The following is a 19,156-nucleotide window of genomic DNA, read 5'->3' as shown; positions in this document are numbered from 1 at the left end:
GGAAATTTCTAGTCTACAAATATTTTGCAGATATATTTGATTATACATGTAATCTATGCAAAGGCTCTAAGGATCTTGAAAGATCTACAGATATTCTTAAGATATATTTTAGTACGTTTTATTTTTGTAATGTATTTTGTAAAGATATATATTTCTCTCTTGTAGTGTTGAGAGGCAGATTTTGCGTCGTTTTATTGTTGTTCCTGTGTTTGGACGAGCTGCTCCTGGAAGAATCTCTCTCTCTCTCTCTCTCTCTCTCAGTGGAAACACTGCCACCATGTGGACAGACAGAGAACTATCCTCATGATGTTTTATATATAAAATGTGTGTGTGTGTGTGTGTGTGTCTGGACTGCCTTGTGTGTTTTCTTGGACCAGCACTTTTAGGTTCCATTGTCCCTTGAAAATAAATTTAAAACCCAGAGACGTTTCCTGATGAAAAACATTTCAGTGCAAAACTAAAAAAAAGTTTTTTTTTTTTGTTTTTTTTTTTAATTTCCTTTGCAGTTTGGGTGCAGAGAGACACTCGGGGAGACTTTTCTACTTTAGACTTTATAAAAGAAAAAAAGACCAAAGGGTTGGCAAGAAATGAGTTTAGTTACCGGACAATTACCAGATAAATGTTACAAAAAAAAAAAAAAAAAAAAAAATCTGAAAATTTGCAAAAAAAATTGTTAACATTACCAAAAAATAGCAAACATAAAAACATTACAGTTACCAATTAATAAATCAATACTGTTTATTTGATGTCCAGTGAATTAAACCTTTAAAACCTGAGACAATTCACTGCACTTTAAAATCACTAGCAAAAAAAAAAAATTGCAAGAAATTATTACAATGTTACAAAACAATTACCAGAAACAGTATTTTTTTTTGTTTTAAAAAAAGGTAGAAAAATAGAAAAAAAAATGTAAACTTTATCAAATAAAAAAAAAAAAATACAACTATCAATAATTAAATAAAAATTTACATTTAAATTTTTAAAAAATCCTCCCCACAATAAAAAGAGGGTCATGAGGGTGAAGTGAACCTCTGAGGGGGTTATATGACGGGTTTTTTTTTTTTTTTTGCTCACAGCTCCTGTGTTTGAACATCCCTTGAGCTCCTGTCATGATTGGCCGAGCAGTGACCCATTAGGAGGGCAGCCTGTCTTATATAACTAACACACACACACACACACACACACACAGCCCTGGTTTGTTTGCTCTACATGCGGTTTCCTGGTACGAAGCTCTCAGTTCAGATGAATGTAACCTGACACAGGACAGCAGGCTGGCACACTCTCTCTCTCTCTCTCTCTCTCACACACACACACACACATACACGCGCGCACACACACACACACACCCTAATGTGTGGTCTATATATAGAATATCAAATAAGTGGGATTTGATCTCTGGCCTTCTGTTTCCTGTTCAGACCTCGTCTCCAGTGTGTGTGTGTGTGTGTGTGTGTGTGTGTGTGTGTGTGTGTGTGTGTTCAGTTTGTTCCTGACAGAAATCAACAGGAGTCCAGGTGGAAAGGTGTGAACTAGCTGCCGTTTATTTGCTGCGCTGCGTCTGGAGGATCTGTGACGCGACACAAGGCGAGTAGAAAAGCTTCAAAAACACGGAGACAAAAGGTTTGACAGCGAGAAGCTCCAGGTCCATCAGAGCTGCTCACAGCCCACACACACACACGCACACACACACACGCACACACACACACAATGTCAACACAAAAACAACACAAAAACCGAGGAACCAATCAGATGCTGTTTAGGGTCATGTGACCGATAAAAGTCCAGAACAAGAAGAACAGAAATAAGCGACACGGCGACCAGCAGAACGTCCCGGACCCCCGAGCTCCTTTCAGGAAGTCGAGGCCCCCAAATGAAGTGACCCTGTGGGGTCCCTGAGGTCAAGACAGATGTTTCTATGTGTATTAAATTCTTATGAAATGGCTGCATTTTCATAATTCATAATTCATTCATATTATTTTTGCCAATTTTCACATTTTACCCAAATGTTTCTAATAATTGTCTGCTTTTTTCTGATTTAGTGGGTTTTTTTTTTTTTTTTTTTTTTTTTTTTGCTAATTTGCTCACAGCCTTTCCCTGGTTTTCAGGAAAAAAGGTGCCTTTTTTTCCACCATCAGACTTGAGCTCTGAGAAACTGCGGTGAGACTGAACCGAAAAGAAGAAAATGATCAAATGAAATTAAACTGAGGACCCCTGGAAGGCCCTCAAGGACCCCTGCGGGCCCCGGGACATCACTTGGAAAACCACTGAGCTGGCCAAACTTTTTCAAAAATGTGTTTGTGCTGTGGTGCTGTCCACCGGCTCAGAGAAGGGGGTTCAACACTCGGCCGCGGGACGCTCAGGCGGCCGCCGGACGCTCAGACGGCGGCTGGGCGGCTCGGCTTCCTCCCCCTGACAGCAGGCTGTAACTCCCGTGTCCTCGGTAAAGGTGCAGTCCGTCCGCTGCGCTCAGTAAATGGCCTCGTCCATGTTGTCGTCGCTGTCGCCTGCAAACTCCTCCCCGTTGTCGAAGTAGGACATGATGTAGTCGGTCTCCTGCAGAGCGAGAGGGACTCGTCACACTGACCTCACCGACATCCACAGCCTGCGTGCCACCACTCGCTCTTCATCATACCGTCATAATCCCGGCTGTTGGTGCTGCTTTACGTCTGCTTAATGTTATGTTATTGTTTCACATTTTCACTTTTTCACAAAACTTATGTTACTGTTAGAATCCTGTATCTATTCCCAGAAAAAAACTCAGAATTTCCAAGATCAAAGTCGTAGATTTATGAGAAAAAAAATTACAAATTTATGAGAAAAAAACAGTTTTTCCTCCTCCTCTCAGTCTGTGGCTCCACCTGTGCTGCCCCCTGCTGGCTGTGTCTCAGGCCTGCAGCTGATCCCCTCAGCAGATTCTACTCTGACATGGGATTCAGGAACAAGGAGATCCTGCTGATCTGAGCCCAGAATCAGCAGATTGTTTTCTTCTGAATCGGCCCAAGTCACAGCAACGTCTCTTCAGAGTCCAGATGCTGAGGAGGAGGTTGGGGTTCTGGACTCAGACCAGCAGGATTTCCTTCAGACTGGATCCCACAGGAGGAGGACAAACTGATTGTTTTTTTTTTTAATCTCAGAGAAAAACAGATTTTTTTCTTGTAAATTTAGGACTGTAATCACATTATCACACAGATGTCGGTGTGTTTTGGCTCTCTGACGTCGCTCATGTGTCTCATATTGTTACCGGTTCAGGTTTCTCAGTAAAATCAGTGTAAAAACACAAAAAACGAAAACAGAACGTCGAGTCTCACCTCCTCAAACTCTTCCTCGTCGTATTCCTCCTCACCCTCGGCCTCCTCTTCCTCCTGCTTCTTCTTCTCCTCGCCCTCCTCCTCCCCGGAGCTCACCTCCTCCTCCTTCTTCTCCAGAGTCTGAGGAGCGAAACACGCAGTCAGAGACACTTTCACCAGAGAAACCGCTACAGCCTCACATCAGTCGCCCAGATAATAATCGATTAATGTTCTGCTGATTGATGATTATTACTAATGATCATGTGCTGACTCGGCAGCTCGGCTCTGAGTGTTTTCACCTCCAGCTTCAGCAGAACTTCCTGTTTCTCCTTGCTGGGCTTCTGGCCGACCCGCGCTGCCACTGCCCCGCCCGCCGCCGCCCGGCCTGCAGGACACACACACACACACACACACACACACACACACACACAGACAACCATCATCAGTTTCGAAGCTTTGTTTAGTTTTTATGTTCAACTTCACCGTCGTCATTCTGTTAAAGCTTATCATATATAGATTTAATATTGATTATCCATCCATTTGTCCCCGCTGCTTTTAAATATATTCAAAAAGTTTGAAATATTACAGTGTGATTTACATTTTTCTTTTAAACATGACTGAAGTTTCTAGAAGTAAAATAACTGGTCAGAGTGCAGTGAGAGGAGTGATGTGTTTGAGAAACAGCAGGTTGTAGGAATGTTCGGTTTCTGTGTCAGTGTGTTTTTTATTTGCTCCTTCCTTTGTGTGTTAAACCAGTCAGATGGTGCGTTCAGGGTCCTGCCACCTGCTCAGACAGATCAGCAGGATGAAGAGGTGCTCACCGTCTCTGTGAGGCTTCCTGCTCCGGAGCCTGAGCTCCTTAGGAAGCCGCCGCCAGTCTGCAAACACACACACACACACATACACACACACACACTGACTGTCAGTAACTCAGGCTGTCGTCCTGTCAGATGGCGCTTTTCCACGAGTACCTACACGCCTCGACACAGTTTCAGTGTTTTGCATTAAAACTGAGTAACACCTCGCCGTGGGTGCAGTCGTCATAGCAACGTGGCCACACCGCCAAACACAGAAAAGTCTCCACGTCTTCATTTGACCACGGTACCGGTTTGCTCGCCATTTTCTGACTTTGCCGACTTCAGCGATGATCAATGCGCACGGTCGCTGCTGCCGTTTTCTTTTAAAAATGCCGGGTTTGGTTTTCGTGAAAGAGTCGCTCTCATGTGTCGTCACTCCTCGTCCAATCAGTGGCCTGCACGGCGTTTACGACACATTTCAGCTCGACTCAGCTCGACTGGAACCCTGGCTGAGTCGGCACTGAAACAGTACCTGCTGGAACTACCACGTAATGGAAAAGCTTACAAGTAGAGCCGAGATGAGTAGGTTCTAGTGGAAAAGCACCAAGAGTGTCTGATGCGACGTGTGATGACATCATGATGACATCACAGCCTCACCTGGTTTCCAGTCCAGTGAGCTGTCAGCCGGCTCGCTGCTGTGGTATTTATCAGAGTACCGCTCCACATCTGAGGACAGAGAATGGCAGTCAGACCCAGAACACCTCCTCCAGGACCCAGAACACCTCCTCCAGGACCTCCAGGACCCAGAGCACCTCCTCCAGGACCCAGAGCAGCTCCTCCAGGACCCGGAGCAGCTCCTCCAGGACCCGGAGCAGCTCCTCCAGGACCCGGAGCAGCTCCTCCAGGACCCGGAGCAGCTCCTCCAGGACCCGGAGCAGCTCCTCCAGGACCCAGAGCACCTCCTCCAGGACCCAGAGCAGCTCCTCCAGGACCCGGAGCAGCTCCTCCAGGACCCGGAGCAGCTCCTCCAGGACCCAGAGCAGCTCCTCCAGGACCCAGAGCTGCTCCTCCAGGACCCAGAACACCTCCTCCAGGTCCTCCAGGACCCGGAGCAGCTCCTCCGGGTACTGGAGCCGCTCTTTTAAAACAAGTGGACCTGTAGCTTTTAGAAGCTGGTGAGTGTGACCTGTGTGTCAGGTGTGTGTGTGTGTGTGTGTGTGTGTGTGTGACCTGTGTGCGGGGCGTCCGGCTGGATGAAGAAGGGCAAGCTCCTCATGGCTCCTCTGAACTCCTGCTTCAGAGCCAGCATGTACTCCACCTCCTCCCCCCCAACCAACGGGAGGGGCTTCTGCTCCATGGGCTGAAACACACACACACACACACACACACACACACACACACACACACACTGGTTAATGTTCACACATGACATTTGCATACACGTATCATACCTGTGTGTGTGTGTGTGTGTGTGTGTGAGTGTGTGTGTCTCACGGGGAACAGGGGCGTGGGCTGCAGGATGGATGGGGGTAAACTCTCTCCTCTGCTGATGCCCACGGCCTCAACGCTGAAGCTCATGAGCCGCCGGCCCCGCCCACGGCCCCGCGCCGCCATCACCGCCTCCGACACCACGTCACACCGCCTCAGACCGGTTCAGACCGGTTCAGACTGGAAACCTCAGCTGGACGAAAAACAGCTCCTGGTAGAGGAGGAGAGAAACTCATTATTATTACGAGAAGAAGAAGAAGCAGCACAAGAAGATGAAGTGATGATCCCGTCCTGTTTGTCCTCAGAATGAGACTAAAGATCTGAGAAGTCATAAGACATTAAAGATGATTGTGGCTCACAGACGAGCGCTGTCATGTCTGTAACCTACATTCACTTTAGCTGTTGTACATTTTATTTATGTATTAATTTTTAGCTATATCCATTCAGCCAAACTGCAAAAACACTCCAGACTGGACTTTCATTTTCACCAGTTTCTCTGTAAATCCTCTCACTTGGTCTCCTGTGGTTTTTCTGCAGCAAACACAGTTTTACTGCAGTAACCACAGTTTTACTGCAGTACTTTACGGTACCTCTGAGATTACTGTGCTCCTACAGTACAGCAGACTACTAATGTGTGTTTTTGAAGGTATTTTAAGGTCATTTTGATTGACTGGTCGTAATAAAAGGTGTCTGTAGTTTCTGACGGGTGTGCGTGGCCGAGCTGCGGGGTTTTGCGGTGTTTTGCGGTGACTCTTCGTACGTGGAGCGTCTTTCAGAAAAGGGTTCAGCTGCAGAAACTATAAAGGTTATTAATAGTTTATTGGTATGTTAAACTAAACGCTGCCTGGTTGTCTTCTAGAAGATTAGCATGTTAGCATGTTAGCTGTGTTAGCACAGGTGTGTTAGCTCCGTGAGCAGGGTACGCACTAGCTGGCAGATCCCTCCGCGGCGACAGGTGGGAGTTCTCCGGCTGCCTTCATGTCGGACAGTAACAACACGAACACACACATCATCTCTGTTATTGTCGTTGTTGTTGTTGTTTACATTTTTACAACAGGAAGCACCGAAGTCAAACCCGGAATCAATACAACTTCCTCTTCTTCTTCTTCTTTGGTTTTTACAGCGGCTGACGTCCAGCTCAGTGGCGCAGCACCGCCACCTTCCGCCCGGCGGGTGAATAACATCTGAAAACACAAAGACCTAAAAATCTAAAAACCAACATTTGTCCCTCAAAAGAGAAAAAATTACAAACCTGCACACTACAACACAAACTAAACTTTATCCTCTGTGCTTTAAGTTCTAATACAAATGTTCATTATTTTAGATTATTATATATTTTAGTTATTATTATGTATTTTATAGGCTAGATCAAGTTCAAAAAGCCTCTCAGCCTTAAACAGGTTAAACACAGACGAGCAGGAAAATGACAGTAATGGGCTCACATAGCCTACAACATAATACTGTACGAGGGTGGGATTATACCACGCCCCTCGCTCTGGCCGTAGTGCCCATAGACGTAACATAACCCTACATATATTATGTCTGAAAATAATCGTACCCCTCACGGTCAATTTGGCCGGTGTGCCCCAAGCAGTCAATCTCTCAAGGTTGTCATGGATACAAGAAAATCCCGAGGAAAAAAAAAGCGAATCCCGACCCAAAATTAATTAAATTTCTGCTGTTGGCTTTGAAGCAAAACAATGTTTTGCAGGCGCGCACACAACCATTATACAACAGGTAGATCTGACCGAGCAATCTGATTGGTCAATCAGACGTGTATAATGTGCTCAAATGAGCATGACAGCACAGCTAGCTGTGCTCACATGAAAAATACCTCATCACTGAAAATATTACTCCGCCTGTAACTTATTGCCCGAGTCTGTGTGGTTTCCATGGCAACACGGAACGTTTCACTGAAATCAGATGCCGCTGTCAACTTTGTTCTCCTGCATATTGGACCGTTTGGTTGTCAGTTTTGATTTCTTTGGCGACCTAAGTTTGGATAAACGGCTGAACGGGGAAGACAAGACAGAAGAGAAAAAGAAGAGAATACGCGAGAGTGACGAGTGAAGAGCTGGATCAGCTGGAGAGGTCAGGAAATGAAGCCGGTACGGCCCGGTCAACGTCTTGGGCCGTCAAATGTCTACAAGACTACCTGTAGGATTTTCCATGGAGATTCCATCTGAATCTGCTGAGGCGGATTCAGCACCACGGACAGCAGCCTACCTGTCAGATTTTGCACAGAGATGTGCAGGGTATAACTTTGTTCTTATTATTAATGTGTTAATATTATCAGTTATGAATTAGCCTATCAATCATTATTAATTTGTTTAGTCTTTATGAGTTGCCTAGGCCATTGATTTAATTAATTCGTCAATTTGTTTGCATCTGTACATTGAAATGAACATTTAATAAATCAACACACCTGTGAAAACTGTGCTCTTTATTTCAGAGGTAAATTGATAACAGCCTGAAAAGGTGATTCTATAACTCTGTTCAGCCTTAATGTGACTGTTTACTGTCCTTACTTTTGCTGCTTAGCCACATTAATCGGAGCTGACGAGTGACACACCCCCAGCTGAAATAAAACATCTGCCCGTGACTTTATGAAGAGACAGATGTTTGTTCTGGACACTGGAAAGCAGTAGCCTGTATTTAAATATAACTGTTCATATAAGTTGGCTGTAGATAAAAATCAGCTGTGCTGCTGAGTCGCTGTCACGGCAACTGTTAGATTAAAAATGACTGAGAAGTCGGCAGAAGTATAACTATCAGTGCATGAAAACATATTTTTTCCAGCGGATATTCTAGTTACAACATGATTGTGCTAGCAGAGCAGTTTTGTGTTGCTGTGTGTGTGTATTTCTTCAGTTTTGGGAAATCACGATGTCTAGAAAACATGATAAGCCCAAGTTGGCTGACAAGGACTAGTTACCGTCAGATCTCATGTGTTTCCACTGAAACGGAGAGAAAACTAGCAAAAAACTTTGATATTTTGAGAGCAAAATGCCCACGATATGAATAGGCCTACATTTTGATTCTATGTTTGATTTTGTTGGTAATAGTTGTATAATCGCATTGTATTTTGTGTGATTTTTTTTGTTTAATTGTATGAAGTCATGATGTTTATTCATAGCATAGGTTACAAGTCCACACATCTTGCTCACTGGCCTTGGTGCCCTGGCATGTGGCCTTAATGCCCTAAAAACAGTAGCAACACCAAAGGCCAAATGGCCTTGCCACTAAAAATGTGTAATTCCCACCCTGTACTATACTCAATATTTTACTCCTTCTGTAGTACTCCTGCTGGAGTACTGCAGCACCGACATTGTAGGCTACTGCTGTAGGCCTATTACTCTTGCTGTGGTACTGCTGTAGTACTGCTGTAGTACTACTGCAGTAGAACTGCAGTAGTACTACTGTATTATAGCTGGAGCACTGTGGTATTCCTGCTGCAGTGCTGCAGTACTCCTTTTTAAGGACTGCAGTAGAGTTGTAGTAGAACTGCAATACTCCTGCTGTATTTTATTTATTTAACCTTTATTAAACCAGGAAATCCCTTGAGATTAAAATCTCTTTTTCAAGGGAGACCTGGCCAAGAAGAGCACACCATGACAGAGTTGCAAAAATTCCAAAATAAAACACGTTAAGAACAGACAAAAGACAACAGACACATACAACAAAATCCAGCTTAGGAATAGCAATTGCATTCAGTAACACAGTTTTTTATCAGAGCTTTGAACTCTCCCAGGAGACCAGATCATTCAGCTGTAATATGTTCTGAAGATTGTTCCATGACCATGGCGCAAAATAAGAGAAAGCTGCTCTACCAAGTTCTGTGCAAATCCTGGGAACCTGGTAGAGCAGCCTTCTAGTGGAACGGAAGTTATAACAGCTGAATGATAGTAGATTACATAAATATGAAGGGAGTTTACCCAGCATGGCTTTGTACATAAAGATATACCAATGCTGCTTTCTCCTCAGGCTTAACCCTCCTATTATGTTTGGGGTCAATTTGACCCCAGCCAATGTTTAACGTCTCTAAATAAATGATTAACATAATTTTTTTTGCTTCATATTTAATGAGTGTTCCTAATGTAATGGGCACTACCAGGTAAACATGAAATTGACATGATGATTGTAAAAACTTGCTTGCTATTGGCTGGGTTGCACACTGAGCTTCTACATTGGCATATCAGTCAAAATATGAGGACCAGAGGAGAGCCTTTCAATACTTATTCTCTTCTTTAATAAAGTTGATTGTTGTACAGATGGTCGTGATGATGATTCAACAGCTACAAACAAATTAGAGCAATAATAAATCACCAACAATATAGGAATGAATCTATTGAAATACTTGTTTTTCAGCATATAAATAACCAGCATGAACTCACTCATATAATGCATCGAGATGAACAATCAACAGGAAATTTGCAGCTCCACAACCAGGCAGCATGCTTCAACAACAGTGGAAAGAGGCAGAGCAATGCCTGATTGAAGCTTTTAACACCTCAGGTGAGGTCTGTTTGGCTGATGTGTGTGGGTCCCGCCCACCAATACCTGGGCAGGTGGGAGGATTTTCTACAGCCGCCCCTCAAATATGGTGACATATTTGATAATTACCTTAGTCTTTACCAGACTGAGTGGGTTCAGGATCCGTTATTGGGGGGAGGGGTATTAATCTTGCAACAGGCCTAATGTACAGTTTCCCTTTGATGTTCACTTCCACAGTACGGATACGCCCGTCCTCACTGGGAATAAGGCGAGTTACCTTCCCAATAGGCCAGAGTCCTCTGGGCAGCTGTGGGTCTACCATCATTACTACATCCGACACCATTAGGCTGATCTTGTCCCTTTGCCATTTCTGGCGGGTTTGAAGGCTGGGTAAATAGTCTTTTATAAAGCGATTCCAGAAGTGGTCTGCGAGGACCTGGCTGTGTCTCCATCTTCTCCTACCAACAAGATCTGAGTCACCATACACTGCTTGGGGGAGGGAGGCATCCCGCCGCCCCATAAGGAGCAAATTTGGGGTCACAGGGTCAGGATCAGCCAGGTCCGATGACACATACCCCAGAGGTTTCGAGTTGAGAATGCCTTCTATTTCTATCAGAACAGTGTTTAGTACCTCCTCTGTAACGGTTTGTGCCCCCAGTGTCACTCGTAATGCTGTTTTAATAGATCTCACCTCTCTCTCCCATGAGCCTCCAAAGTGGGGAGCATTTGGAGGGTTGAACCTGAAGTGGATCTTCCTTTTACCCAGCTGCTCCTTCAATACTGGATTCAATGCCTCAAAAGCATCACTGAGTTCCTTCGCTCCTCCTTTGAAGTTTGTCCCACAATCTGATAAAAGTTCGAAGGGCTGACCTCGGCGTGCTGTAAAACGTCGCAGGGCCATAAGAAAACTATCTGTGTCAAGGCTTGTTAAGATTTCTATATGGAGGCAGTGGGTTGTAAGACATTTGAACAGAAGCCCCCATCTTTTATCTGTTTTGCGACCCAGCTTTATGAGCAATGGACCAAAACAGTCCATCCCCGTAGACCAGAATGGAGGCTGGGTCAAACGGACCCGGGGAGGGGGCAGGTCTGCCATTTTGGGAATAATGGGTTTAGCTCGCCATTTCCTGCATTCTGTACAAGTCCATTGATGCTGCTTAATAGCTTGTCGGCCTCGAAGAATCCAATATGAACGTCTGATCTCTGCAAAAACTCTCTCGGGACCGGGATGGAGAAGGCGGATATCATAGTCCTTGATTATCAGACGGGTTATTGGATGTTTAGGATCCAGGACAATAGGGTACATTGTTCCTGGTTCAAGTTGTTCTGCCATTCGCAGTCTGCCTCCTACTTGGATAAGATTTAACTTGTGCACAAACTGTGGAGAGAGGGAAGAGAGGCGACTATTTACAGGAAGTTCTCTACCTGACTTTAGGGCATGGAAATCCTCTGGGAAGCTTTCTGATTGAGCTTTTGAAACAAGAAGTATTTCAACTTCAGCCTGGGTGTAAGAAGGGATTCCAGCAGGGCTGTGTTTGGCAGTATCCTGAAGGCTTTGGTGGGTTGCCTCAACAAGGTCTTGCCAAGTAGTGAACCGACTCGGGTCTGGTAGATCTGAGGGCGTGTTGATATGTGTGAGGCCACAAAACATGGACTTCCTTAGGTCCGGTACTGGAACCTGAGTGTGTGGTGGAACAGGCCATTGATTAGGAGGTTTAACAAGGAATGCTGGGCCTCTGTTCCATCTGCATAGTTCTGTCAACTCCATTAGTCTCTTGCCTCTGGTGATATCGTCAGCAGGATTGTGACATGTGTCGACATAACGCCACTGGTCAGGGGAGGTTAGATCAAGGATTTCTGTGATGCGGTTAGCAACAAACACTTTATACCTACAAGACTCTGACTGTAGCCAAGTCAGGACTACAGTGGAATCTGACCAGAGCACAGTTTTGTCAATAGGGATTGTTAACTCACTCTTCAACAGCTGTGCCAGTTGTGCTCCTGTCAGGGCAGCCGACAGCTCAAGGCGAGGGATTGTTAGCTGTTTTTTGGGAGCTACCCGAGATCTAGCCATAACAAATGTAACATGAGTCCCCCCTTGCTCATCCTCCATTCTCAAATAGGCTACAGAGCCATATGCTCTTTCAGAGGCATCACAAAATATATGCAACTGTCTTTTCTTTACAGAACAAGGTACACTGGATTCATACCATCTGGGATACTGGATGCTGGCCAAGTGGGGGAGCTCATTTTCCCACTCCTTCCATGCTTGCTGAAGTTCACCTGGGGGTATGGGTTCATCCCACTCCCTTCTTTTCATCCAGAGCTGTTGGAGGAGGACTATAGCTCTGGTGGTGTAAGGGATTATATATCCAATGGGATCATACTGAGTGGCAAGTACTTTGTATACATTCCTCATGGTTAAAACATTATACACTACTGGCCTATGCTTGTACCCCAGAGCATCTGATGGAAAGTGCCAACTTAACCCTAAAGTGCCCTCTGTTGGTTCGATCCTGTCATGGCTCAGCCAACGTTCTGTGCTGTCAGACTGGGCCTCAGAGGGTAAATGGTCTACAACAGACTGGATGTTACTGGCCCACTGCCTGATGTCGAAGCCCCCAGTGGATAACACATCCCTCAACTTGGTAACCAGTTCCTTTGCCTCGTGAGGGCATGGAAGGGAATGCAGACAGTTGTCAACATAGAAAGACTGGTTAACTATGGCTGTGACCTCGGGGTTGTGCTCTTGATATTCCTGTGCATGTCTTTGTACAGCATAAATCGCACAGCAGGGGCTACAGGTGGTGCCAAATGGCAGTACTTGCCACTCATACACATCAGGAGGGTCCTGCCTTTTTAGGTCACGCCACAGGAATCTTAGCAGTGGTCTGTCTTCTGGGAGGAGTCTTATTTGGTGAAACATGGATTTAATGTCCCCACTGATTGCCACTCGATGTTGTCGAAAGCGGAGCAACACACCTAGCAGTGATGGGCCTAATATTGGTCCTGGGAGGAGTTGACTATTCAAAACTTGGCCTTGGTAGGAGAATGAACAATTAAAAACAATGCGGGACTTCCCATTGTGTTGCACTAGGTGATGGGGAATGTACCAGGACTCTAATGATTTGGATATTTTCTCAGTAGTCAGTTTGGATACATAACCTGCCTGCACCAACTTGTCTATCTCTTTGGTGTAGGTTTGGCCTAGCTCTGGGTTTTTGACTAAGTGGCGTTCAGTCTGGCGCAGCAGGGGCATAACTGAATCCTTGGGAGCTTGGAGACTGGGGGCATTGTGTATACGAAGTAGTGGTGTTGCATAGCGTTCAGTACCATCCATTTCAATCCTAACTGTTTTGGCCTCCAACAGTTTCATAGCCTCCTTGTCTTGTTTGGATCTTGTGATTAACTTTTCATTTTTAAAGGGGAGAACGTCTATTTGCCATAATTTCTCCACATTACGGCTGAGGTCTGCATAAGTGGTGCCGGTTGAGGTGAAGAGAGTTTGGGTGGCATCTGATTGGTCATGCAGGAAGGTTGGACCCTGCAGTGTCCAACCAAGCTTGGTATGGAGAGCCGCTGGTGCCCCCGGGGGACCTGAGCAAACTTTCTTTGTTGGGGTTATGAGATGACAGTTATCTGCTCCTATCAAAAGAAGAGGCTGCACTTTGGAGAAGGACTGAAGGGGAAGGCCCTGTAGATGGCGGTAGTGCTTCTGGAGCTTATCCACTGGATAACTCTGGTCCACCAGTGACAGCTTATCAGACGTAAAAGCATCTTTAATCATGAATGTTTTCTGTGGGTTCAAAGCAGGGGAAATCTCAAAGCTGACTGCAGCACCATCCAAGCTTTCGGTTCTTTGTCTGATGGTGCGTACAACAAGATGTTCCCTGGGCCCTTCAAGCCCTAGTTGTTTACAGGCGGCTGGGAGGAGCATTGTACGCTGGGAGCCATCATCCAAGATGGCATAGGTGTCTAATGTGCGGTGTTTATTCCGTAGGATCACTTTAACCACCTTTAGAAGGACTTTAGGGGAGCCAGACTGAGGGTTCAGATATAGGACTTTGGAGTCTGTTTCTCTTTGGTTCACTCGGTGGAGAATGCCCAGGTGTTTCCTATTGCAAAGGGGACATGACTTTTTCAGATTACAATTCATCGCCATATGTGGGCCTGCGCACCTCCAACATCTCTTTTCCCGCTTAATCCAGGCTTTTATGTCCTCTGTCTTCTGGTCCTTCAGTTCTTTACATTTGATTATTGAGTGATCAGTCGTGTTGCAGTATTGGCATGTTAGTGTTCTCATTCCCGGTTCCATTAAAGGAGATCGGGGTTGGGGGTTGGTATTGGTGCCATGTAATATGGTGGCAGTTGTAGGAGCAGATCTTGGCATAGACCTCCTGATTTGCATGGAGCTCTCAGGGGTTAGATGTCTTACTTGGGCTGCTACAGACTGACACTCTGCTTCACCCTGGAGCCATGTAGCAAAATCTACTAAAGTATAGTGGGTGCCTGGCCGGACCGAACGGTTATAGCGGATGAAGTTGGCAACTGAATCAGCCGGCAGCTTACTGAGGAGGTGTTGCACATGCGACGAACAGGCTAACTCAGCTGCTCCCTCATTCTGCCCCATAGCTTGCAACATTCCGACCAGGGACTGGACTCTGACTGCAAAGTTATGAAATGCTTTAGCATCACCAGGTTGGACTTTGGGAAGATTTATTATTGTGGTTATTTCCTTCAGTGCTAAATGGTGGGGCTGCCCATACTGCTGGTCTAGAGCAGCTAAAGACTTAGTATAAGGCTGGGGATCATGGGCATAGGCCAATGCAATATGCCGGGCTGAGGGTAGCTTAAGGTGGTCTAGCAAGACATGATACTTATAAATTTCTGTCTCCCACGGAGGTAAGAGGTTTCTAAGGGCCATCTTAAGCATTGTATACTCATGAGGATCATCTTTATTAAAACTAGGAAAAGTAGGTCCCTCAACACGTGACTTGTACCCGGGTGGGGGGACTGAGTACAGTGGCATTGGGCCTGTGGGACATAATGAGTAGGGAGAGTTACTAGAGTATTGATATGCTTGGTTAATATGCTGGGGCTGCATATCAGGGGCTGGCCCACCTGAGGGAGCAAGAGGCACCTGAGAGAGGTGGGGTGCTATGGTGTCTTGAGATACTGGAAGCACCTGCTGAGCTGAAGGTGCTAGGGGCCATTGAAATGGGGGAAACGCAGTGGGCCACTGGAGATAAGGAGGCATAAAGGGCCACTGATGATGAGGAGGCATTTGCTGGGGGGGAGGTGCTAGAGGCACCTGGAATGGAGGAGGCACTTGCTGTGGGGGAGGTGCTGGAGGCACCTGGAATAGAGGAGGCACTTGCTGTGGGGGAGGTGCTGGAGGCACCTGGAATAGAGGAGGCACTTGCTGTGGGGGAGGTGCTGGGGGCACCTGGAGTAGAGGGGGCGCTTGCTGTGGGGGAGGTGCTGGGGGCACCTGGAATGGAGGAGGCGCTTGATGTGGGGGAGGTGCTGGGGGCACCTGGAGTGGAGGAGGCACTTGCTGGGGAGGAGGTGCTGGGGGCACCTGGAGTGGAGGAGGCACTTGCTGGGGGGGGGGTGCTGAGGGCACCTGGAGCGGAGGAGGCACTTGCTGGAGGGGGGGTGCTGAGGGCACCTGGAGTGGAGGAGGCACTTGCTGGGGAGGAGGTGCTGGGGGCACCTGGAATGGAGGAGGCACTTGCTGGAGGGGAGGTGCTGGGGGCACCTGGAGTGGAGGAGGCACTTGGTGGGGAGGAGGTGCTGGGGGCACCTGGAATGGAGGAGGCACTTGCTGGGGAGGAGGTGCTGGGGGCACCTGGAGTGGAGGAGGCACTTGCTGGGGGGGGGTGCTGGGGGCACCTGGAGTGGAGGAGGCACTTGGTGGGGAGGAGGTGCTGGGGGCACCTGGAATGGAGGATGCGCTTGCTGGGGAGGAGGTGCTGGGGGCACCTGGAGTGGAGGAGGCACTTGCTGGGGGGGAGGTGCTGGGGGCACCTGGAGTGAAGGATGCACTTGCTGGGGGGGAGGTGCTGGGGGCACCTGGAATGAAGGATGCACTTGCTGGGGGGGAGGTGCTGGGGGCACCTGGAATGGTGGAGGCACTTGGAGTGCAGACTCTGAGCATGCTTTGGTAGGGAGATTGGGCATGTGATCATCATGTTGGTGTAACAGACATGCACTACGCGCACGTGGTTGAATGTGCTTACACTGTGGTGGGTTGGGCTCACATTCTTCACAGTCTGTCTCTGAATCTCCACCATCATAACGTGTGGAATAAGAATCATTCTGCCCCTCCATTGCATCCTGCCTACTGAGAAGCTGCATAACCATATCTCTTATTTGCTCAACTTGTTCATTTATAGGGGGTGGGCCAGACTGTCTCTCATTCGTAGGTTCAGCAACATGAGGATGTGCTTGGTTCGATGAGGGAGGGAGAGAAACTTGATAATGTTCATAATCTTGGAGATATGAAGGTGCTGTCCTCTGTCGCTCTCCTCTCCTAATTCTGTCCTCACCATGCTGCTCTCTCTGATCCATATCCAATGCCTAAGCAATCCGGCTCGAAGGACCATGTAAAAACTTGCTTGCTATTGGCTGGGTTGCACACTGAGCTTCTACATTGGCATATCAGTCAAAATATGAGGACCAGAGGAGAGCCTTTCAATACTTATTCTCTTCTTTAATAAAGTTGATTGTTGTACAGATGGTCGTGATGATGATTCAACAGCTACAAACAAATTAGAGCAATAATAAATCACCAACAATATAGGAATGAATCTATTGAAATACTTGTTTTTCAGCATATAAATAACCAGCATGAACTCACTCATATAATGCATCGAGATGAACAATCAACAGGAAATTTGCAGCTCCACAACCAGGCAGCATGCTTCAACAACAGTGGAAAGAGGCAGAGCAATGCCTGATTGAAGCTTTTAACACCTCAGGTGAGGTCTGTTTGGCTGATGTGTGTGGGTCCCGCCCACCAATACCTGGGCAGGTGGGAGGATTTTCTACAATGATATATTTTCAATGTCCTGTACACACTTTGTAACGCATTGGTTATAAATAACAAAAATCGTTACTTAGAAATAATATAAAGCCATTAAAACACCACAAATTAATATTTCTTTCCAATTTTAGATCAATCAGTGAGATTTTATGGTGATTTGAATATTTTTCCATTGTCGTGTAATAGGAATACTGGATGTATAAGTAGGGGTGGTGGGGAGTTATGTTTTATTTAAAGGGCTATTTAGGTCAGCAAAGAAACATAAAGTACCTGACACATAAACTTTGATAACAATTTTAGTTATAATAATTTAGTGGAGGTTTAAACTGCAGGGGTCAAATTGACCACAAACATAAAAGATGTTGAAAAATGTGAACATAACAGGAGGGTTAATGAAGGCCAGGAAACCAGATCATGAAGTACACAGTGATGGGTATGGGACAATGAGTTGGATATAAAACGTAGAGCACTGTGATACACAGAGTCTAGGCAGCAAAGTGTAGAAGAGGGAGCATGCATGTAAATAATGTCCCCATAATCTAGAACACTTAAGAACGTAGCCTGTATAAGTGTTTTCCTAGCTGCTAAATTAAGTCCCTGAGTCTGCCCAACAGCAGCTCATGGGCGACAGAATCAAAAGCCTTGGACAGATCAACAGACAGCAGCACAGTGCTGCTTCCTGTCCAAGGCATTGATAATATCATTTGTTACCAACATAGCTGCTGTTATGGTACTATGGCCTGATCTAAAGCCAGACTGATTTTCATTTAAAATATTGTTGTCAGCCAAGAATTGTTTCAATTGAGAATTTATTTATTTATTATTTATTGTAGTACTACTGCTGCAGTACTGCTGTTCTCCTGCTGGAGCACTGCAGTACTCCTGCTGTAGTACTGCTGTAGCACTGCAGTAGTACTGTAGTTCTCCTGCTGTGGTACAGCAGTACCCCGTAGTACTCCTGTAGTTCTCCTGTAGTACTCTTGTAGTACTCTTATCGCTGCTCCCACTGCTGTGATGAGGTCAGAGCATTTCTGCCTCATTAGCATAAACTCTGCATCTGTCACCTGTGTGTGTGTGTGTGTGTGTGTGTGTGTGTGTGTATATGCGTGTGTGTGTGTGTGTGTGTGTAAGTGAGGCAGCAAGTGTGTCGCCGTGGGAACACTTCTGTAGGAATCCAGTGAATCAGTTGCCATAGAAACTGTGTTCCATAATAGCAACAGTCAGTGAGTTAGTGTTTGGTGTCTGGCTGCTACATTTGTGGGCAGGAATGTGTGTGTGTGTGTGTGTGTGTGTGTGTGTGTGTGTGTGTGTGTGTGTGTGTGTGTGTGTGTGTGTGTGTGTGTGACTGATGTCAGGGTGGAAAAGCCTCTGAATCTGAATTTAGAGCAACATGGGACAGAAAAACTGCACTGAAACCCTGGAGGATGAAGAGGACAACATCATCATCTTCTTCTTCATTATTGTTGTTAATGTTTTTGTCACTATCTTATTATAATGAACAACATCCACAACAACAATAATAATAATAATAATAATAATAATAATAATAATGATGATGATGATGATGAGAGGAAGAGGGAATATGCTGAGGTGTGTTTGCTGGTGAAGTCGGTGTGGAAGCTGCTCTATGTGCTGTAGATCTACAGCTTTTCTGCCACATTTCTCGCTGATGTCGGCCGAAACTTTACTCTCATAATATCATGACTGCTCATCTTTATTCTCATAAAATTACAACGACTCTTGAAATCTTTTTCTTTTCTCTCATTCAGTTTTTGTTCAGTGGCTGTAGAAACTGCAACAGTAACATTATACAATAAAATTATACAATAATTATATGGTATTATTTGATTTAATAATTCTAAATATAGTTTCCTTGTAATTTTGGTATTTTCTTTTTGTTTGTTTGTGTTTTTTTTTTTTTTTTTGCGTGTGTCAGTTCTCTTGTAATTTTCTTTGCTGAGTCCTTACTAATGATCTGGTATTTTTGTGACGTTGCGGTGAGTCAGGTGATCAGCTGTTTGCCCTGCATGTTTTTGACAGAA

At 45.7% G+C, this 19,156-nt stretch overlaps 1 protein-coding gene across 1 annotated transcript; it reads right to left on the bottom strand.

The window, feature by feature from the left end:
- Positions 1–1,517: 1,517 nt before the first annotated feature.
- On the bottom strand, positions 1,518–6,692 carry polr3glb (RNA polymerase III subunit GL b). The gene is made up of 8 exons (XM_030072862.1): positions 6,500–6,692; positions 5,579–5,783; positions 5,315–5,444; positions 4,742–4,810; positions 4,109–4,165; positions 3,587–3,672; positions 3,309–3,428; positions 1,518–2,553 (listed from the first exon to the last, which is right to left on the bottom strand). The coding sequence occupies exons 2-8, from the start codon at positions 5,696–5,698 to the stop codon at positions 2,467–2,469; spliced, it is 669 nt and encodes a 222-aa protein (XP_029928722.1). The 5' UTR covers positions 5,699–5,783; positions 6,500–6,692; the 3' UTR covers positions 1,518–2,466.
- Between the last annotated feature and the right edge of the window lie 12,464 nt (positions 6,693–19,156).

This window comes from Myripristis murdjan, chromosome 16, assembly GCF_902150065.1.
Source record: "Myripristis murdjan chromosome 16, fMyrMur1.1, whole genome shotgun sequence".
NCBI lineage: Eukaryota > Metazoa > Chordata > Actinopteri > Holocentriformes > Holocentridae > Myripristis > Myripristis murdjan.
The sequence above is the reverse complement of the archived record's forward strand: the minus strand, read 5'-3'. Positions and strand labels throughout refer to the sequence as shown.

Bases quoted from the DNA above. Each gene is read 5' to 3' on its own strand.
- polr3glb (XM_030072862.1), bottom strand. From the start codon at position 5,698: ATGGCGGCGCGGGGCCGTGGGCGGGGCCGGCGGCTCATGAGCTTCAGC. The intron at 5,445-5,578 runs GTGAGACACACA...TGTGTGTTTCAG, and splicing joins AGCCCACGCCCCTGTTCCCC to CCCATGGAGCAGAAGCCCCT. The intron at 2,554-3,308 runs GTGAGACTCGAC...CTCGCTCTGCAG, and splicing joins ACGAGGAAGAGTTTGAGGAG to GAGACCGACTACATCATGTC.